This window comes from Brassica napus, chromosome C1, assembly GCF_020379485.1.
Source record: "Brassica napus cultivar Da-Ae chromosome C1, Da-Ae, whole genome shotgun sequence".
NCBI lineage: Eukaryota > Viridiplantae > Streptophyta > Magnoliopsida > Brassicales > Brassicaceae > Brassica > Brassica napus.
Window position 1 is genome coordinate 24,264,843 of NC_063444.1, and position 22,626 is coordinate 24,287,468.

The window sequence follows — 22,626 nt, forward strand, 5'->3', positions numbered from 1 at the left end:
AGTCTTGCACTTGCCTCTCCAATTCCTTGGCCTCTTCCGGATTCACTCTATAGGCTGGTCTGTTTGGCAATGGGGCTCCTGGAATAAGATCAATCTGGTGCTCTATTCCCCTAATAGGTGGCAAACCGGTGGAGATATCTTCTGAAAGAGATCTTGGAACTTCTCAATAAGTTGAACAATCTCTGGTGGAAGTTATTGATCCTCATAACCTGTCAACACACCTTCCTTAAAGATCATTAGTAGCACCTGTGTGGTACACTCTAATGATTTTAAAACCTGATGGGAAGTAAGATAAAGATTGGTCTTACTTGCCTTGTTACCTTTGTCCATTTCTTTTTGCATGTCTAGGACTTGTTGTGGGGTTAAAGGAGCAAGTTGTGCTTGCGGTTGTTGTGAGTAAATCTGTAGTAGTTGGTGCGCTCATTGTGTATTGTCTCCTTGTCAAACTGCCAAGGTCTACCAAGCAAAAGGTGGCCGGCTTGCATAGGAACAACATCACAAGTTACCTGATCAACATATCTGCCTATGCTGAATGGTATCACCACTTGCTCACCAATCTTCAACTAAGTTTCATCATTTAGCCACTTGAGTCTATACGGCCTGGGGTGCTTAGTCTTCTTGAGACCTAGCTTATCAACCAAATACTTGCTAGCAACATTAGTACAAAAACCACCATCAATGATCAGACTACATACCTTGGAGTCTATGGTGCATCTAGTATGAAAGATGTTCTCTCTTTGGATGGTTTCTGGTTCAAACATGGCACTCAATGCTCTCTTGGTCACAAGTATCTCTCTCTCATCTGGATAATCAGTGATCTCTTCATCAGTAACAGGCGTATCCTAATCACCTTCTTCTTGGGTTTCATATCCTCCATCTTCTCTAAGGATCATGACTCTCTGGTTTGGACAGTCTCGAGCATAGTGACCCTTCCCTTGGCACTTGTAGCAAGTAATGTCACGGTTCCTAGGTGCAGTAGACTTCCCTTGGTCTTTCTTGTTTCCCTTGGATGCCTCTGGTGTTGCGCCCTTCTTAAACCGGTTCTCCACTTCAATAGAATTGCCTTTGTCATTGCTTCTTTGTGCTTGTGGAGTCCAACTGCTCTTGCCTCTACTGGTGGCTGCTGTCTTGCACTTGGTATGTTGCTCAGCTTGGATTCCATAGTGCAACAAGTCATGGAAGTGCTCATAGTTCTGCCTCTCCACCTTTCTTGTAATCCGATCTTGTAACCCATCTAGGAATTGTGCCATCAAAGTGTCCTCCGAATCTTGTACTTCCAAGCAGTTTCTAAGTGAATCAAACTCCTCATAATACTCTTCAACTGTTTTGTTTCCTTGAGTGAGTTTTCTGAACCTCTTTTGTAGATCCCGGTAGTAGTAGCTAGGCACATATCTCTTCCTCAGTAAGGCTCTCATGTCATCCCAAAGAACAATGGGATCGCGTCTAAGCCTTCTCCTTTCTGAAATCTCTCTGTCCCACCAAGTTAGAGCAGTCTCCGTGAGTTGAGCAGCAGCTAGTGAGATCTTTCTCATCTCAGTGTAGCTATAGTAATCAAAGATGTACTCCATTCTCGTCTCCCAGTCAATGTATGCATCAGGATTAACTGTAAGACCCGATCCCGATCGTCTAGGCCGCAGACAAAGCCTCACGTCGCTCGGTCCATAACCTGACCGAACCTCTCAAAATTTTTGCTCTTTATTTAAAACATCGCCCATAGGCGAGGGCTAACTCAGATCTTAGCTCAAGACTACCATAGTTTTTTCCTACCTTAGATCAATTCAACACATACACAGCGGAATAACATCTATCATCCATTGGTCTATAACCAATCTAACACTTGTATGGTCAAATCACCTCAGCTAATGATTAGTACTCTCAACTACCAGCTAGCTCAAAGGTCGATCCTAGACCCGAATCAAGTCATACGAATCTTAGGTTCCATTCCTCTAGTCCATTCTATCTAGAACTAAGCAAGAGTTACTAGATCATACCTTAGCCACATCCACGGAGCTTGTTAGCTCATCGGCCCAGCTGCTCTAGCTGAATGAACTCATAGACCAGCTGATCGAGCTGTCACACTCGAACTGAGCTAAGACCGAGCTATGGCCAGCTGCCATATACTGTGTACAACTCCTTTACGCATCAAAACAACTCCCTTAGGTACTTAGTCATTCAGCACACCATCCCCACAGACTTAAGTAACCCTTGAGAGCCTTCAAACAACTAAGGTTATGCATTTGGCCATTCCCGGCTTATGCATCATCCAACATCCTTTTGCATTATCAGCTTGTGATACCAAGTCCAGCTCACGGACTAACAATGCCAAGTACTCTCATGGACTAATAATGCCAAGTCCTCTCATGGACTAATAATGCCAAGTCCTCTCAAGCCCAAATCTGACCAATTTCGAAAGTACTCCAAAAACTAATTAAAATTCACTAAAACTCATGACAAATCTCAACTAAGAGATTCCCATAATCAGAATCCAATGAATCGACCCGGATCATATGGATCCTGATCATGAACAGCCCGGCTAAGGCCATGGGCTTCGTTCCTGAACCAGCCAAGGCCATGGTTCAGTGCCATCAAGTCTGAACCCACAGACTAAACCATAATCATCCATAGTATAAGTTGAAGTAATCAGAAAGTGGAGATGGGTGTAACCAACAAAACAGATCAGACCATAGACTTGGTCGGATCAACCACCGGCTATGTCCAATGGTTTGCGAACCACACCATTAACCTTAGGAGTCCGATCCCCAGGCGCCAAGTCCTTCTCCATCTCCTTCTCCTTCTCTTTCTGTCTGGTATCCATCCTTCTTCACACGGTCACGGTTTGATCGGAACAGATCAAGCCCCACCACACACGGTTGCTCTTCAAGTCGCTGGACACTCTCTCTCTCTTTTGTCTCACGATTTCTTCAGGGCTTTCCCTAGGAAATATCATGCCCAAAAATCGACCCCAAGGTATGTATTTATAGAGAGAGGGACTGGTAACTGCTCTGGCCGATCGGTTACAAATGATTGGCCAAGGAGATGCCACTTGTCCCCTTGTACCTTTTAGCCCAAAATCGCTCAGAACCGCTCCCACACGGAAACCAACTCCCCCAGGCCTTTGTCTCATTGCCTGGTTCAGCCAAGATCGAACCTGGGCTCATCGTCCCACACGGACCATCGGGACGGCTCGGTAACCGCTTAGACCCGGCCACACTAGTCCGGACCGGAACACTCCGCCAAGCTGAGGTGAGCTGATCACCAGCTGTCCCCAGCTGAGTAGCTAGTCCATCAGCTCCCATGAGCTAAACAAAACTGAGTGAGCTGACACCACACTCTATTGAGCTGGTTCCACACTCTATTGAGCTAATTGAGCTTGACCAAGGCTTCGTCCAGCTACTGAATCACTCGCCCAGCTCTATTTAACTTGTCTCCATCATATCCAGGTTAAGTCTCAGCTGTCTGACGTCCTTAACCATCAATTTGGGCCATGGTACGCTTGTCTCAAGGTTAGATGACCTGCTCAGTACATTGCCTCGCACCACAGCCCGTCCGGGCGATCCTATCTAGGATCAGGAACATGACAAGTCTCCCCCACTAACAATGGATTCGTCCTCGAATCCAAGTCAGGTGTTGTGTCAGGAAGGAACTGACTGTACCACTCAGGATACTCAGCCTTCATTCTTGCTTCCGTTTCCCAAGTGATGATGTCTTGTCTCAAAACAAAAGATTCCAATCGAACTCTTTGCATCCGGAACATGGAGCATGCTCGATTGGTTCTTCCTAACCATTTCGTTGCATCTCCCTCCTTGTTCCTTCTCACTGATCACGTCTTGATCATCATATATACAAGTCTCCCCAACTGGATAGAGATTTAACCTAAAAATCTTATCAAGTGGTCCATCAAGCACCCATACCAAGACATGACTTGTGACACTGACCCAACTCTCCAAATTACGGTCCTAGTAGGCACCAAGTCCATATCTCTCTTTAGAATGTCGTCTACTCTAGACTTTTTTCTTTTTCGGATCTTAGTCCATGACTAGATCAAATTCAGTCCCTAGGAACATACTGCGTACTCAAGTCTTAGTAGATTCAACCAATCTCCAAACCAATCGATGCACCCGCCAAGTCCTAGCGAACATGTTCCAATCTTTAGGCTGCTCACTCTACCATGAATCCTAACAGGTTGTTACGTTTCCTTAAGTCCTTCCCGGACACTACGGTTTATGATTTAGCCACCAATTACTGGATCATTCCTTAGCCAGCCATAGCCTTTCCCAGCTTGGCCATACTGCGATCTTAGTCCTTACAAGACTAAACCGCCTCAACTTGACTTTTGTCCACACCAGACTGTCATATTTCGATCCTGGTCCATTTAGGACGTGATCATATGCCAGTCCTGGTCAACTCAGGGACTCGACCGTGCATTCCGACCATAGGTCCATCTCCGAGTAGGTCGTGTCCTGACCCTCGTCCCTTACCGGACTTGATCATATTGATGTTCTGATCCACTCCGGGACTCAACCGTCTCACCCCAACCATAGGTCAATCTCTGACTTGGTTGTGCTATGATCCTCATCCCTCACTGGACTTGATCGACTTCAGCTCAGCCATCTCGGCAGGAGCCATACAATAGGGACTTTTGGACATTGGGGCCGTCCCTGGTTCCAGTTCTGCTATGAACGGGTCAGCCCTATCAGGGGGTGTTAGGGAAAAATACCCCGGTATCATTTCCCCCAGCTTCCAGGCAGAGCCCAGACCCTCGGGTCCCCGATAAGGGAACGCTCAAGGTCCCCGATAAGGGAACGCTCCAGGTCCTTGATAAAAGGAACCCCAAGTTCGGTCCCTGGAACCGAGCTCCCTTCCAAAAAATGGAAAACTTCCGATGAGGAGAACCTTCCATATTTCTGAATATGGAAGAGTTTAACCTAATGGAACCGACTCCCAGACGACAATATAAGAGCTACTAAAACCCTAAAGCAAGGGATCGACCTCTCCATGGCTTAGACACTAATACTAGACGGCTAGAATTAGGGTTCTTACTTAATACCTTGTAATCTTGCTTGTTTTATCTAATAAAAGTCTTTTCAAGCCTATCTTTCCATTATTCTCTAAAACCCCTACGAAATATATACAAACTCACCCGGTTTACCAGCCTATCCATTGTTATGTAGTACTCACAAAGAGCCTACACAAAAATCCCCTAACAGTTTGGCGGTAGAAGGAGAAGAGTAAACTAACTACGTGATGGTGGCGATGGATGAGCACGGCGAACCAACTGAAGCTGCTCAAACGACAGCTGAGCTTCAAAAGCAAATAGACGGCTTGCAAAGCCAAATCACCGACATGCACTGAGTGTTGGGGTCAAAATAGGTCACGATGGAATCGATGTCCGAAAGTCCTCAGAAAAACCGAATCTCGGTCAAAACTTCAAAAGCCGAGAAAACGAACAGCCGAAACGGATCGCCCGGCGAACTCGGCCGCGACACGAGCCAGCTCGCCCGGCGAGCACGGCCGTGTTTCCGGTCGAGTCACCGGCGAGCTCGGCCGTGACACGGGCCAGCTTGCCCGGCGAGCACGGCCGCGGCACGAGCCAGCTCACCCGGTGAGCATGACCGTGTTGCCGGTCGAGTCGCCGGTGAGCTCGGCCGTGACACGGGCCAGCACTCCCGGCGAGCATGGCCGTGTTGCCGGTCGAGTTGCCGGGGAGCTCGGCTGTGACACGGGCCAGCTCGCCCGGCGAGCACGACCGTGTTGCCGGTCGGCTCGCCGGTGAGCTCGATCGTGCCGCAAATCAGTTCACCAGGCGAGCACGGCCGATTCTCCATGTACCATTCCGAACCCGGTCCCATCCCATAACCATGCATCTTCGTCCAAAGTTTCCGTAACTCATTCTTTGGGTCCGTGGATACGACACCAATATTTCATCTAAAAAATATCGTCAAAAGTATTCGGGAAGTTGTGAAGGTTATGTCTCTCGAACAGTTTCCTATTCTTCGTAGTAGAGCAGGTTACGGTTAACTTGACACCAACTACCTCGGCTATGCGAAGAAACAGGGTTCCGTTGGAAGAACCATGCCTATACCAACGGCTACTTCGCGAGTAAAATCGTAAAAACGCTTAAGTCTCGATACGGCCCAAAGAGGGTCCGAATTGCGGACAAACGGCCCATCTTTGGTCCCAAAAGACTTGATCCCAAAAATTGGTATGACGGTTTATCGCATCCGCGGGAAGAAATAAATGTCAAATTTCCGAAGATAATAACAAAGAAGAAGGAAATATGGAAAAGCCCGCTTCGCGACAAATCCGGCCCGTGAAGAGGTAAACCGACCTAAGGAGGAGTATATAAGAAGGACCTAGGACGAAGAGAAGAAAGAGAGCATTCTAAGAGCAAACTTAATATTTAGAGGAATTTAGGCATTTTTCCGTTTTTACTATCGAGCTGCGACTCGACTAGGTTAGAACTTAGGTGGCTAGACTAGCGAACATACCGACAGCTCTCGTGGCCTAGGATCTTACCTGTTGTTCACGCTCAAAAGCGAATTCGGAAATAAGACCTCTTTGTTCCCTTTTTGCTCTTTTACGATTTATTACTTTCGAATCTTTCATATTGATTGTGTTGTGTGTGGTCCAGCAGATAACCGGGACCTTCAGGGAAGGCTAGGTTAACTTAGCTTTCCTCCGATTAACAAAACTCGACGGTGTGAATTTTGGTTCCCACAGTTTGGCGCTAGAAAGACCACACACGCTCAGTCCGATATGACGACCAACGCTGACAAAGACCCGCAAACGCACGACGGGACTCCCGTTGATGCCAACGCTGATAAAACTCTAGCTGGAAACGTATCAACGGTCACTACCGACGCCGCGATACTAGACCAGATGAAGGAAATGTTCGCCTCCGCTCAGAAAAAGACAGACGAACAAGGAAAACTCGTGGCCTCTCTCGCAAAACAGATGGAAACCTTAACGGCGAAGGCCGGGAGCAAAGCCCCGCGCGGAACCACAAGAGCCCGCAGCTGCAGAAGACTTGATTTCGAAACTCCGGGAAATCAAGCTGCACACGTGGACAAGGCTTTCTCAGGCCAAAACCCTGATGGAACGCTCCAGCCTGGTGCACAGCCAACTGCGGAGAACCTTCCACCTCTTACCGGGAGCAACGAAGGAGAAGAAATCGAGCGCATCGACCTGGATATAAGCGACCAGTCCGAGCACTCGGACGACGGTGCTGACACCCACCCAAGAAGAACGCGAAGCCAGTCCGCTCGGCAGGACGCGTCCTTCGAAAAACCCATGACCAAGGAAGAAGAAAACCTCTATTGGGTAGAACAGGAGGAGCTGGCCGAGAAGCAGGCCAGGATCCACCGCGGCCAACACAGACAAGCTCGCAAGGCTGCCAGAAATCCTGATGAGATCCACGATCTCCGCGAGTACATCGCGAAAACCGCAGAGGAGGTGAAAGCGGTAAAATCACAAATCCACCACGCGACAAGCGCTGCGCCCGAGATCGACAGACTTCTCGAGGAAGCACGCAAAACCCCGTTCACTGCCCGGATTACTGAGACCAACGTCTCGGACCCGGGGAAGATCAAAATGCCCATCTACGATGGCACCACCGACCCCAAAGTGCACCTGCAGTCTTTCCAGATCGCGATGGGGAGGTGCAAACTCAAGGAACGTGAACGAGACGCTGGCTACTGCCTCCTCTTCGTCGAAAACCTCAAAGGAGCCGCGCTCGAATGGTTTTCTCGCCTAAAACGAAATTCCATCGGAAGTTTCCGCCAACTTGCTTCAGAGTTTCTCAAGCAGTATTCCATGTTCATGGACAGAGAAACCTCGGACGTCGATCTCTGGAGCCTGTCTCAAAGAGAAGATGAGACACTTCGCGAGTTCATGAACAGATTCAAGCTAGTAATGGCAAGAGTCACCGGGATCAGCGATAAAGTGGCGATCGATGCTCTGAAGAAAACTCTCTGGTACTGGTCAAAATTCTGGCAATGGTTATCCCTCGAAAAACTGAGAACGATTCAGGATGCTCTTTATAAGGCAACGGACTTCATCGTAATGGAAGAGGAGATGAAAATCCTCTCCCAGAAGTACAACCCGCAGAAGACGCCCACGAAAAAGAAAAGCTCTCGAAACGACAAGTATGTCCACCACGAGGGAGAAGATATCCAGGGCGAGCACAACTACACTATCAATTCCGAACAAGGGAAGACCTCCGGAAACACCTGGTCCAGGAACCAGTATAAGGATAACTCCTACTGCAAGTTCCACCAGACCAAAGGTCATTCCACTACGAACTGCAAAGTTCTCGGCGCAAGGCTAGCCGCAAAACTCCTCGCTGGCGACCTCTCGAAGGTCACTAGCATAAAAGACCTCATCCTGGATTCCGACCGCCCTCCCAGGACTGATAAAGAGTCTCCCGAGAGGGACGCACGCGCAAATCAGTCTGGCAAAAAATGCGGAAGAAGGCAGGATGACCTTGGAGACAATAGTACCCGCCGGAGGATAAACATGATCATTGGAGAATCGCAATTCTACCGTGACTCTGTTTCGTCCATCAAGGCCTATGGAAGAAAGGCGGAAACAATTTCTAACTGGACGACCCGGTCCCTGACCGACAACGTTCCAAACGATACGAATGTTTTCGAGGAGGAGGAAACCGTCAGACTCGATAAACCTCACTGCGACCCGCTGGTCATCGACTTGGTGATTCGAGACCTCGAAGTGGGAAGAATCCTCATCGATGCAGGCAGCACGGTCAACGAAATTTTCCGCGACAATCTTCGGAGAATGAACATCGAACTCGGGGAAATCATCGTGGAACCAAAACCACTAACCGGTTTTTTGGGCACAACATCAATGACCCTCGGATCGATCAAACTTCCGGTCATGGCAAGGGAAGTCATGAAAATCGTTGACTTTGCCGTAGTCGATAACCCGACCATCTATAATGTTATCATGGGAACCCCATGGATCAACGCAATGAAGGCAGTACCGTCGACTTACCACCTTAGCATCAAGTTCCCAACACCAAACGGAACAGCAGTAATCTGGGGATGCCAGAAACAATCTAGGCTCTGCTTTTTGGCCGAGCATAAGCTACGACAAACTCGGAACACCCCTGCGGTTAGCCCGAAGCGAGTCAAGAAAACTCAGAGTACTCCCGAAGGTTCCACAAAGAGCGATTCAGAATCACTCGCCCAGGCAACGGGTCCGGAGAGCGACGCGATCCCTGAGCCCATCGCCCTACCAGCGGAAAACCCGACTCACGAAACGGCCGCCGATTTAATTAAAGCCTCAACGGCCGAAGTAACAGAAACGGCCCTATCCAACGAGCAGGAACGCCCGCAACAACAAAGCAGAACTACGAGATGGCTTGATCCTCGAAAGAGGTACGTAGGCAGCTTGTCCTATTGACAAGTTCAGCTATCCCCCTCTCCAAAAAGGGGGGGGGGGAGTGGGTACGTATACTCGTATACTCCCACAAAGTTTGGAATATCCACACATGTACTCGATATTTTCAAAACTTTTCCAATAAAACTCATTTTATTACGGTCTCCCGATTCACTTGCAATAATCCACAACAATCGGAGATTAACCTGAGAAACATCCAAGACAAGGGTCTCCAAACACGCATACCTTTCAAGCAGTCCTTCGATGGGAACTAACTTAAACAACAATCACTGCGTATCAATGGTCAAGCAAGACCAAATACATCTTCTCTAAAAACGAATATCATAACTTTCTCACTACAAAGGATATACCTTTCGGAAAAATAGAGACGTCGTAAATAATTTCGAGAGATATTATCCAAACGCACGGTCCGTCTGCGACTCTAAAAATTGGCCGTCGATTGGCCCCGATGGACAAACCCAAAACGTTCTAAAAAAAGAACACGTAGTCTTACCTTTCGTAAAAGTAAAGGTTCTCTTACATCCGACAAGGATACCATAGTGCGCTATACAAGAAATCAGAAATTTTGGTCAGCACTCCAGACAGTCTCTGGAGAGTGCTCGGTTCGTTCCATACAAGTCATATAAGCCGGCGCCAAGTCGCGGACTTTAAATCGGAAAGAACCAGGTAGAAATCGCCCACAGGCAAAACGAGAGCCGATCAGTCATTGCACAGCCTTAGAGCCGAAAGTAAACCTAGGTCTTGCCCTAAACCTAGTCCTACTGGTCTACTAACATCTCAAGACATGATACGAGATCTTAAAAACATGTCTACTCGTCTATATCTAATACGCTCACGAAACTTCGCGAAACTCCTAAACGTTTACGAACGCCCTCGTTCAGTAAGAGCAAACGAACAAGACGATAAACTAAGAGTTAAGATACGAAGTGACTACTTGTATCTTTCCCTCACATTTTGCAGAAGTATAAACTAAAACGCACAGAATGTCGATCATTCATCATATATATAGAAGCCGCAAAAAACGGCTAGGACCCAAAGCCACCAAACGGCCGGTCTCAAACACATAGTTCACATAGCCTCGCAAGGCCATAACACACATAAATCAAATACGGCCACACTCGGCCTAGATACATCAAACCTCGAAATAAAACTAAGGGAAATAATCCCAACAATCCTCAAAGCTCAAAGTCGAAGAACCCAAACATGGAGACCCCGAACGAGCTCGCAGGCTGGTCCACCTCTCCGTCCGCAACTCCGGCACCTTCATCACCGATACCAGTTCCCGCTTCCGCCGTGTCCTCCCAGACCTCGATGGAATCCCAAAGCTGTCGGACCCTTCCTTCGATCGGAGGAATCTAGGATTAGGCATGGGCACACCCGTTCATAAGATCCGACATCTCGGCGACCTCGGCAAGAAAAGAGAAGTCCTCGTTCTGCGACTTGTAGAGGGTAGCAACCTAGCCATGGCACTCGCGAAAATCGCCCACGAATTCTTGAGCATCCTTAAATCTCTCGAATTCGGGGGCAAACAAAGCAGCCCTCCGCTTCATTTCGGAGACAATCGCTTTCTTTCCTCTCCTCTCCGCACGGACAAGGGCCCGAGAATGGAGCTCAGCCTGTCTCCGGTTCTGTTCTCCGACCTCCTTCCGAAACCTTTTCTTTGAGCAAAGAGAGATCTTGGAGAAAAAATTTCTATCTTGAAGGAATATTTTCTTAAGGGAAGAAGTGAGTAAAGAATTTGAAAAACTTACTTCCCTTACTTATACAATTTTTTTCTATTCACCTTCAATCTTTCGACAAACGATTACGTCTAATTACACCTAGAATAGACCATACCGCAAGCTAGGACCTAACACCCAGGTCCACGGATCCTAGCTAGCTGGGAGGCTAACTGTTGGGGTCAAAATCGGTCACGGCGGAATCGATGTCCGAAAGTCCTCAGAAAAACCGAATCTCGGTCAAAACTTCAAAAGCCGAGAAAACAAACAGCCAAAACGGATCGCCCGGCAAACTCGGCCGCGACACGAGCCACCTCGCCCGGCGAGCACGGCCGCGACACGAGCCAGCTCGTCCGGCGAGCACGGCCGTGTTGCCAGTCGAGTCGCCGGCTAGCTCGGCTGTGACACGGGCCAGCTCGCCGGCAAGCTCGATCGTGCCGCGGATCAGTTCGGCCAGCGAGTACGGCCAATTCTCCATGGACCATTCCGAACCCGGTCCCATCCCATAACCATGCATCTTGGTCCAAATTTTCCGTAACTAAGTCTTCGGGTCCGTGGATACGACACCAATGTTCCGTCTAAAAAACATCGCCGAAAGTATTCGGGAAGTTGGGAAGGTTATGTCTCTCGAACAGTTTCCTATTCTTCGTAGTAGAGCAGGTTACGGTTAACTTAACACCAACTACCTCGGCTATGCGAAGAAACAGGGTTCCGTTGGAAGAACCATTCCTATACCCACGACTACTTCGCGAGTAAAATCGTAAAAACGCTTAAATCTCGATACGGCCCAAAGAGGGTCCGAATTGCTGACAAACGGCCCATCTTTGATCCCAAAAGACTTGAACCCAATAACTGGTATGAGGGTTTATCGCATCCGCGGGAAGAGATAAATGTCAAATTTCCGAAGATAATCACAAAGAAGAAGGAAATATGGAAAAGCCCGCTTCGCGACAAATCCGGCCCGAGAAGAGGTAAACCGACCTAAGGAGGAATATATAAGGAGGACCTAGGACGAAGAGAAGAGAGAGAGCATTCTAAGAGCAAACTTAATACTTAGAGCAATTTAGGTATTTTTTCGTTTTTACTATCGAGCTGCGACTCGACTAGGTTAGAACTTAGTTGGCTAGACTAGCGACCATACCGACAGCTCTCGTGGCCTTGGATCTTACCTGTTGTTCACGCTCAAACGTAAATTCGGAAATAAGACCTCTTTGTTCCCTTTTTGCTCTTTTACGATTTATTACTTTCGAATCTTTCATATTGATTGTGTTGTGTGTGGCCCAGCAGATAACCGGGACCTTCAGGGAAGGCTAGGTTAACTTAGCTTTCCTCCGATTAACAAACCTCGACGGTGTGAATTTCGGTTCCCACACCGAGCTCGGGAGACTACCAGAGAGAACCCCGATCTCTCTAAAGAAGTTCAAAATATGAAGGAGAAACTTGACGAACACTCCAAACAGCTGGTGCAAAGCGCCGAGAAGCTAAGCCAGCTTCAGTCGGAGAACACTGTCCTCCGGGACCAGAATCAAGCCCTCAATGCAACAGGCAACAAGAAGCGTCGTTTCATTACCCAAATTCGGCCCACGGGAAACCTGGACACTCCCAACTCCAGAGAGGGCACAACCGATACACCTCCTACGTCGGGAGTAGCTGGGGCAACTCGGGAAGGGACCGATAATCATCAAATCGATGACCTGGAAGAGAGTGATTCCGAGCCGGAACCCAAGAAGGAAGCACCCAAGAAGGCTGAGGCGACAGAGTCCTCCATAACCGCCTACCTGGAGCATATTTTCTCTAAGAGATTTGACGCCAGGTAGTCCATGGTAGAACGCCTACCGGGAGTAGCTCCCCCATTCCGGAGGAGCAATCCAGATTCCTACGCCGATACCCCCTTCGTGGAGGAAATCGCCTCAGTCGAGATGCCTAGAAAGTTCTCCTTCCCTAGCATCAAGATGTATGATGGTACTGGCGACCCCGACGATCACATCACGCAGTACAAGCAAAGGATCTTGGCGGTTGCACTCCCTAAGGAGTCTCACGAAGCCACGATGTGCAAAGGGTTCGGTTCCACTCTGATCGGACCTGCCTTGCAATGGTACATCAATTTCCCCACCGGGTCCATATCTTCCTTCACAGGCCTGAGCGACAAATTCGTGGAGCAATTCGCAAGCAGTAGGAGCCTGGAGAAGACTTCAGATGGTCTCTACGAGATCCTCCAGTATCGAGTGGAACCCCTGCGAGACTACATAGCCCGCTTCAACCAGGAGAAAGTGGCGGTCCCCGAATGCAGCATCCCTACCACGATCTCTGCCTTCAAAAGAGGTCTACTTCCAGATGGGGGGCTATACAAAGAGTTAACCATGTACCCTTGCAAGACCATGGAAGATGTGTTTTCCCGAGCCTGGGCGCAGGTGAAGTGGGAGGAAGATGTGGCTAGCCGTGCCAAGGCTCAGCCAAAGCAGGACCAAAGGTCAGCCCGATCAGATCGAGGAGACCGAGAGGAAAGATCCTCCCAGAAAGGATCCAAAGACTCTGGTAGTAGGAACAGGGGCAGGTTCCAGTACCGGCCTCAAGAGAAGGAAGAAGGGATGTCGGTATCTACCTTGCCCGATATCCTCCATCTCTTAGTATCAACGCTAGAGCTAGTCAACGCACTGAAACAGATGGGCCAACATGTTAAGTGGCCTCCAAAGATGAAAGCACCTGACTCGTTCCGGAACCCGGAACTTTGGTGTGACTTCCATCACGATCATGGCCACAAAACCGAAGACTGCATCGCCCTGAGGATCGAGGTCAACCAACTACTCCAAAAGGGGTATCTCCGAGAATTCTTCTCAGAGAAAGCCAAGGCCCACCTCAGCAAAGAGACAGCAGGGAAACCCAAAGGAGCTGCACCAACCTCACCACCTCGCCAAGATCGGGTGATCCATGTCATATCCGGAGGTTCGGAAGTAAGCGGAGTGAGTCACGCAGCCGCAAAGAAAAGCACCTGTAACGCTAAGCATGGTCTGGAAACGACCCAACCAAAGCGCCTACTTCTAGGCACCGACGAGATAAGCTTCACAGCTAAGGAGCAAGAGAAGATCCTAGCTCCCCACCATGATGCTCTAGTTATCTCTCTCACCGTAGCAAACTGCTTGGTGAAAATAATACCAGTAGACAACGGCAGCTCCAGCAACATTACCTTCCAGACGGCATACCAAGATCTAGGGCTGGAGGAGAGCACCCTGACGCGCAAGGTAACACCACTCATCGGGTTCAACGGCGAGGTCAAGCAAACCGCCAGAGAGGCTATCCTCCCAGTATACGCTGAAGGGGTCAACATGTCTACCAAATTCCTGGTCGTAGATTGCCAATCGGCATATAACATGATCTTGGGACGACCATGGATTCACGCCATGGGAGCAGTCCCTTCAACCTTTCATCAGATGGTGAAGTTCCCTACACCCTGGGGCATCAGAATAATCAGGGGAGACCAGGAGAACTCTCGATCCTGCTACCAGACCACCCTAAAGGGGAAGACCAAGGTCTTATAGCAATTACAGAGAAGACCTCGGACCCCACAAACCCAGGGATCAGAGGTCAATGATACAAGTAATTCGGGGTAGTTCTGGAGAAGGCGGACCCTGAATCATTCCAAGAACCCGAGGAATCCTCAGAGAACCCATGTCGACCGCTCCGCATGGTCTCCCCCGAAGCCCTTCAAAGTCGCATCTGCTCGCAAGACCTAGTCCTCGCAAGACCCTCGTCCCCCGCCTCACATAGACAAGATCAGCGAAAACCTTATCAGGTATCAGCCAGTGGTCTCGCGGATAAACAAGTGGGGCACGAGTACTTCAAGGAGACCTCCTCAGAGGGTATATCGGATGGATCCGGAGCAAAGGGCGCCTCGCAAACACAGGACGGAGACACTTAGCCATGCAGGAGGCCTCCGGACCTGGTCGCTCCGGTGGATGAATGTGACTACACGTTTCATGGAAATGCTGAAAACCTTCATCAACAAGAGACAATGGTCCCCAAACATTAAAGTCCGGGGCATGAAACGAGTCTCGACTGCGGTCCCTAAACCCAAGAAAGAGGCAGAAACCTGCAGAAGAAGGAGGAACCCTCCAGCTAGGACACTCGTCCCAAAAGCAAGTCAAACCCTGCGGATCACCTAGCAACAAGAAGTAAAACATGGCCTTACCACCGGGGTACCTCGCAAGCTGATATCTTGTATGGTCTCCGGACCATGATTTCTATTAATTATTTTATCTATTATTTAAGCATTATGTTTTCCTACTCCTATGTACGCTGAAACGTCTCCGGACAAAGCTTATATAATAAAATAGTTCCGACTATAAAAGAGTAGTAGGAATGCCATAATACTTAAAGGGGCAAACGAGCTGGATCAGGTCCAAGAGACCTTCGATCCTGGCCAACCCTTAATGACAAGTGGTACGACCACGAAAAAACAAAACGGGTATGAGACATAAGGTAGGAATGGGTCTGCGCAAGCCCGAGTATGCCGTCAATACTACCTAAAACCCCTGTACAGCCTTAGGCATATCGGGGTCCCAAACAAAAATACCAAAAATGTGAAAGTACCTGTATTAAAACGCTACATGCTAGAATAATTGCTGGGGTCGAAAACGGTTCCGGCGAAGTTAACGTCCAAATCCCCGTAAAATACAAGTATGTCTTTTCGCAACAAATCATGCTCGGTCAAGAGAGCATCGCAACGTATGTTCCCGAGATAAAGCTTCGTTCGAATTCTATTTAGATCGAACAAAAGCCATTGGAAACATACCCAGACTGGTTACGGATAGGTCCGAGTATGACGATCAGAACACGGACGAACCAAGCTCGGTCATTATGCTACTACCGCACATGCACGCTGTTCGGTCTCTACGTAGCGACCGAGCTCGAGCCAAAGCTCGGTCTCTACGTAGCGATCGAGCTCGAGCCAAAGCTCGGTCGCTACGTAGTGACCGAGCGTTCGACCGAGCAGAACGAACGCTCGATCGCTACGTAGCGACCGAGCTCTTCCGACACGTCGATACGACATTAGTCCATGCATTCTCGTCTACCCCTCGATGCTATCTCCCGAAGACCGTTGCGGACCCATTTCATGTTTCCCGCCATTCTAAGTCATCGATCAAACTTTACGGCAAAAACCGCGGAAAGTTTGTTTTTTATCGAAAGAAGCCGTAATAAACACTTCGAGTCAGAAGACAACCCAAAGGGACCTAAGACATGACTTGAGGCCCAACTTACGATTTCATAACCAACAGCCCGTAAGCCGCATGACGGTTTACGCTTGGTTCGCAAGGAAAGATAAATGTCAAGTTTCCGCGGATAAATACAAAATTTTGAAAATAATTACGAAGATCGGAAAAAAATGGAATATCTCCATTTTTATGCTATGGCGGCTTAAGGGCAGAAGAGGAAAAGCATAAACCGACCTAGGAGCCAGTATATAAGGAGTCCTAGGCGAGAGGCATGGGGGAGGACTTTTCTCAGAGCAAACTTAGCACTTAGAGCAATTAGGCATATTTCTGTTTTTGTTATTCGAGCTGCGACTCAACTAGGTTATTATCGTCTTAGAGTTTTAGAACTAGGAATCTCGCCGACAGCTCTCGTAGCCCAGTCTCTTACCTTGTTGTAACACTCAAACGCGAATTTGGAATAAGATCTACTTTGCTCTCTTTTCGATTTCTTATACTTTATCATTGTCATTCTTGTGTTCTGATTGCTTGGCGTATGGTATTAGCAGATATCTGGGACTTCTGGGAAATTAGGGTTTTCCTAGTTTCCTTATTTAAACGGAAATCGACAGTGCGAATTTCGGGTCCCACAATAATGCAGGGGACACGAGGTATAATTGCCCTTGAGCAAGTGCAAAAGTTCGGGAGCACCACATAATATTCTACTTCTCCAGACGTGGAAAGTAGCAAAGCCTGGCACTTGGGTTTTCGCCCACACCAGCACCCTCTAAGTCTGATAGTGGCTTTCTGCAGAAAGCAGCATGCAACACGGGAACTCGATAGTGACCAGCTTCCGAGTGGTAGAAATCGGTGCCCCAACAGGTACCGAAAGTGGCCTCACCTAGGATGGCAGAATGCGGTCCCTTTAAAACCTTAATTCCGGGTTCTGAGAAAGAACTCCGGGCTCAGACAGGCCTCAGGGCCAAGAACTTATTGGTTCCCTAAAAAGACTCCAGGGTCCAAAGACCACGTGTCCAACTCAAGACCTCAGGGTCCAGGACCCACGGGTTCCCTAAGAAGAGACCCCCGGGTCCTAAGATTATTAAAATTCTCCAACCGACCCCAGGGTCCCCAGAGGAGATCTAGTCATCCGAGACCCACGAGGTCTGATCATTGCAAGGTCCAAAGGTTCCAAGGAACCTTAACACCCGGGATCCATGGGTCCTCCGACAACCATAACATCTAGAGCCCATGCGGCCCAGGTCCTGTAAGAGACCCTCAAGCAATCAACGCTTAGCTCACTAGCAGTATTCACCAGCTCTCCAATCCTGATCTGAGTTAGCCCTCGCCTATGGGCGATGTTTTAAATAAGGGGCAAAAATTTTGAGAGGTTCGGTCAGGGTATGGACTGAGCGACGTGAGGCTTTGTCCGCGGCCTAGACGGCTGGGATCGGGTCTTACAAGTTGGTATCAGAGCATGTTTGATCCTGTTAAGGACAGTGCTCAAAGAAGTTTAGTTCCAAACCGAAATTATTCTAAAAACTAAGATGACTTGGAACCTTAGCTCTGGTGAGTCAAGTGAGAGTTGAGGTAAGATTGGGTTTCATGCTTGTGAACGGGGAAGTTCCAAGATGAGCTGACTTAGCCAAGATGCACTCTCCAAGGGTAAGACCCTGAAAACAAAAAGGTTAGTTTATCTAGTTATTTGGGAGTAATAGACAGATTGGACGATGTACGCAATGCAAGATATTTGTATGAAAGACCTGGGCAAAGGAAGTAACATGGACCAGAGAGTGGCTTAGGTTGAAAGAAACATGCAGCACTCTCTTGGAGGTTCGTGTTATCCCTTGGTGGCCGTTCAAAACAAGTGAGCATATGTGATGTTCATGTTGGTCTAAGAGAAACACTATATTGCTAGTACATGAGTGGGCTTAGGATCAGATGGATCAGCTTGGACTCAGTGTAAGTCAAGGTAGGATTCCTTAAGATTAAGTGAATGAAATGGATCAATTCCAAGAGGAATTGGAAACACGATGCGATGTATCTTAGTATGATGGGGATGGAAGTATATTATAAACACTCCGTGAATGGTATGGGACATTCATGAAAGTGTGACACTTTGGAGAATGGTATGAGACGTTTTCCAAATGTTGTGGAGGTATTTAGTGATTGGCAATGTCATGAGGGATGTTATGGGACGTTCCTTATGGTATGGTCATGACCTGAGATGATTCCAAGAGAATCATATTGAATGATTACAACAAGATGTTTTGAATCAGTCTGAGGTAGGCAATGCTTATGGAATGAGCAGCATGGGAAACATGGCAAATCCGGTAAGGAAGAGTGACTTAGGGATTGCATGATTTTACCAGGACTCAACAGAGATAAGCATTACTCCTTGTGGATCCATATGTATCGGTTGGGGCTTGACCGGTATGTTCGCTAGTCTAGCCACCTAAGTTCTAACCTAGTCGAGTCGCAGCTCGGTAGTAAAAACGGAAAAAATTCTAAATTTCTCTAAGTATTAAGTTTTCTCTTAGAATGCTCTCTCTTTTTGCTCTTCGTCCTAGGTCCTCCTTATATACTCTTCCTTAGGTCGGTTTACCTCTTCTTAGGCCGGATTTGTCGTGAAGCGGGCTTTTCCATATTTCCTTCTTCTTTGTGATTATCTTCGGAAATTTGACATTTATCTCTTCCCGCGGATGCGATAATACGTCATACCAGTTTTTGGGTTCAAGTCTTTTGGGACCAAAGATGGGCCGTTGTCCGCAATTCGGACCCTCTTTGGACCGTATCGAGACTTAAGCGTTTCTACGATTTTACTCGTGAAGTAGCCGTTGGTATAGGCATGGTTCTTCCAACGGAACCCTGTTTCTTCGCATAGCCGAGGCAGTTGGTGTTAAGTTAACCGTAACCTGCTCTACTACGAAGAATAGGAAACTGTTCGAGAGACATAACCTTCCCAACTTTCCGAATACTTTCGACGATGTTTTTTTGACGGAACATTGGTGTCTGTCCACGGACCCGAAGACTGAGTTACGGAAACTTCGGACGAAGATGCATGGTTATGGGATGGGACCGGGTTCGGAATGGTCCATGGAGAATTGGCCGCGCTCGCCGGGCGAGCTGATCCGTGGTACGATCGAGCTCGCCGGCGAGCCGACTGGCAACACGGTCGTGCTCGCCGGGCGAGCTGGCCCGTGTCACGGTCGAGCTCGGCGGCAAGTCTACCGGCAACATAGCCGTGCTCGCCGGGTGAGCTGGGCCGTGTCGCGGCCGAGCTCGCCAGTGACTCGACCGCGTTACGCAGCCGTGCTCGCAGGGCGAGCTGGCTCGTGTCGCGGCCGAGCTCGCCGGACGATCCGTTTCAGCTGTTCGTTTTCTCGGCTTTTGAAGTCTTCACCGAGATTCAGTTTTTCTGAGGACTTTCGGACATCGATTCCGTCGTGACCGATTTTGACCCCAACAGTTAGCCCCCCAGCTAGCTAGGATCCGTGGACCTGTGTGCTAAGTCCTAGCTTGCGGTATGGTCTGTTCTAGGTGGAATTAGACGTAATCGTTTGTCGAAATATTGAAGGTGAATCATTTTCCGATCATAAGTTCGTGTAGGGGATGAGGGTGTTTAATGCGGCGCTCGACGGAAGTTTCCAGGAGTCGCGTATCTCTCACTTCAAAGCCGAGGAGGCTGAAAGAGAACTCTTTCGGTTTCGGAAGGAGGTCGAAGAACAGAGCCGGAGACAGGCTGAGCTCCATTCTTGGGCCCTTGTCCGTGCGGAGAGGAGAGGAGAGGAAGGAGAGCGATTGTTGCCGAAATGAAGCGGAGGGCTGCTTTGTTTTGCCACCGAATTCGAGAGCTTTAAGGATGCTCAAGAATTCGTGGGCGATTTTCGCGAGTGCCGTGGCTCGGTTGCTACCCTATACAAGTCGCAGAAAGAGGACTTCTCTTTTCCTGCCGAGGTCGCCGAGATGTCGGGTCTTATGAACGGGTGTGCCCATGCCGAATCCTTGATTCCTCCGATCGAAGGAAGGGTCCGACAGCTTTGGGACTCCATCGAGGTCTCAGAGGACACGGCGGAAGCGGGAACCGGTGACGGTGATGAAGGTGCCGGAGTCGTGGACGGAGAGGTGGATCAGCCCGTGAGCTCGTTCGGGATCTCCATGTCCGGATTCCTCGACTTCGAGCTTTGAGGATTGTTGGGATTATTTCCCTTAGTTTTATTTCGAGGTTTGACGTATCTAGGCCCACTGTGGCCGTATTTGATTTGTGTGTTATGGCCTTGCGAGGCTATGTGAACTATGTGTTTGAGACAGGCCGTTTGGTGGCTTTGGGTCCTACCCTTTTTTTGCGGCTTCTATATATATGATGAATGATTGACATTCTGTGCGTTTTAGTTTATACTTCTGCCAAGTGTGAGGGAAAGATACGAGTAGTCACTTCGTATCTTAACTCTTAGTTTATCGTCTTGTTCGTTTGCTCTTACTGAACGAGGGCGTTCGGAAACGTTTAGGAGTTTCGCGAAGTTTCGTGAGCGTATTAGATATAGACGATGGGACATGTTTTTAAGATCTCGTATCATGTCTTGAGATGTTAGTGGACCAGTAGGACTGGGTTTAGGGCAAGACCTAGGTTTACTTTCGGGTCTGAGGCTGTGCGACGACTGATCGGCTCTCGTTTTTCCTGTGGGCGATTTCCACCTGGTTCTTTCCGATTTAAAGTCCGCGACTTGGCGCCGGCTTATATGACTTGTATGGAACGAACCGAGCACTCTCCAGAGACTGTCTGGAGTGCTGACCAAAATTTTGGATTTCTTGTATAGCGCGCTATGGTATCCTTGTCGGATGTAAGAGAACCTTTACTTTTACGAAAGGTTAGACTACGAGTTCTTTTTTTAGAATGTTTTGGGTTTGTCCGTCGGGGCCAATCGACGGGCAATTTTTAAAGTCACGGACGGACCGTGTGTTTGCATAATATCTCTCAAAAATATTTACGATGTCTCGGTTTTTCCGAAAGGTATATCCTTTGTAGTGAGAAAGTTACGATCTTCGTTTTCAGAGAAGATGTATTTGGTCTTGCTTAACCATTGATACGCAGTAATTGTTGTTTAAGTTAGTTCCCATCCAAGGACTGCTTGAAAGGTATGCGTGTTTGGCGACCCTTGTCTTGGGTGTTTCTCATGTTAATCTCCGATTGTTGTGGCTTATTGCAAGTGAATCGGGAGACCGTAATAAAATGAGTTTTATTGGAAAAATTTCGAAAATATCGAGTACATGTGTGGATATTCCGAACTTTGTGGGAGTATACGAGTAGATGTGTGGATATTCCGAACTTTGTGGGAGTATACGAGTATACGTACCCACTCCCCCCCCCCCTTTTTGGAGAGGGGGATAGCTGAACTTGTCAATAGGACAAGCTGCCTACGTACCTCTTTCGAGGATCAAGCCATCTCGTAGTTCTGCTTTGTTGTTGCGGGCGTTCCTACTCGTTGGATAGGGCCGTTTCTGTTACTTCGGCCGTTGAGGCTTTAGTTAAATCGGCGGCCATTTCGTAAGTCGAGTTTTCCGCTGGTAGGGCGATGGACTCCGGGATCGCGTCGCTGTTCGGAGCCGTTGCCTGGGCGAGTGATTCCGAATCGCTCTTTGTGGAACCTTCGGGAGTACTCTGAGATTTCTTGACTCGCTTCGGGCTAACCGCAGGGGTGTTCCGATTTTGTCGTAGCTTATGCTCGGCCAAAAAGCAGAGCCTAGATTGTTTCTGGCATCCCCAGATTACTGCTGTTCCGTTTGGTGTTGGGAACTTGATGCTAAGGTGGTAAGTCGACGGTACCGCCTTCATTGCGTTGATCCATGGGGTTACCATAATAACATTATAGATGGCTGGATTATCGACTACGGCGAAGTCAACGATTTTCGCGACTTCCCTTGCCATGACCGGAAGTTTGATCGATCCGAGGGTCATTGATGTTGTGCCAGAAAAACCGGTCAGTGGTTTTGGTTCCGGGATGATTTTCCCGAGTTTGATGTTCATTCTCCGGAGAGTGTCGCGGAAAATGACGTTGACCGTGCTGCCTGTGTCGATGAGGATTATTCCCACTTCGAGGTCTCGAATCACCAAGTCGATGACCAGCGGGTCGCAGTGAGGTTTATCGAGTCCGACGGTTTCCTCCTCCTCGAAAACAATCGTATCGTTTGGAGCGTTGTCGGTCAGGGACCGAGTCGTCCAGTTAGAACTTGTTTCCGCCATTCTTCCGTAGGCCTTGGTGGATGAAAGAGAGTCGCGGTAGAATTGCAATTCTCCAATGATCATG

At 48.5% G+C, this 22,626-nt stretch overlaps 1 protein-coding gene across 1 annotated transcript; it reads left to right on the forward strand.

The window, feature by feature from the left end:
* Positions 1-12,955: 12,955 nt before the first annotated feature.
* On the forward strand, positions 12,956-14,671 carry LOC106373554. The gene has a single exon (XM_022694044.2). It carries the CDS (start codon positions 12,956-12,958, stop codon positions 14,669-14,671), a length of 1,716 nt encoding a protein of 571 aa, XP_022549765.2.
* Positions 14,672-22,626: the final 7,955 nt, after the last annotated feature.

Excerpts from the sequence above, each read along its gene's own strand:
- LOC106373554 (XM_022694044.2), top strand. The coding sequence starts at position 12,956 with ATGGTAGAACGCCTACCGGGAGTAGCTCCCCCATTCCGGAGGAGCAAT.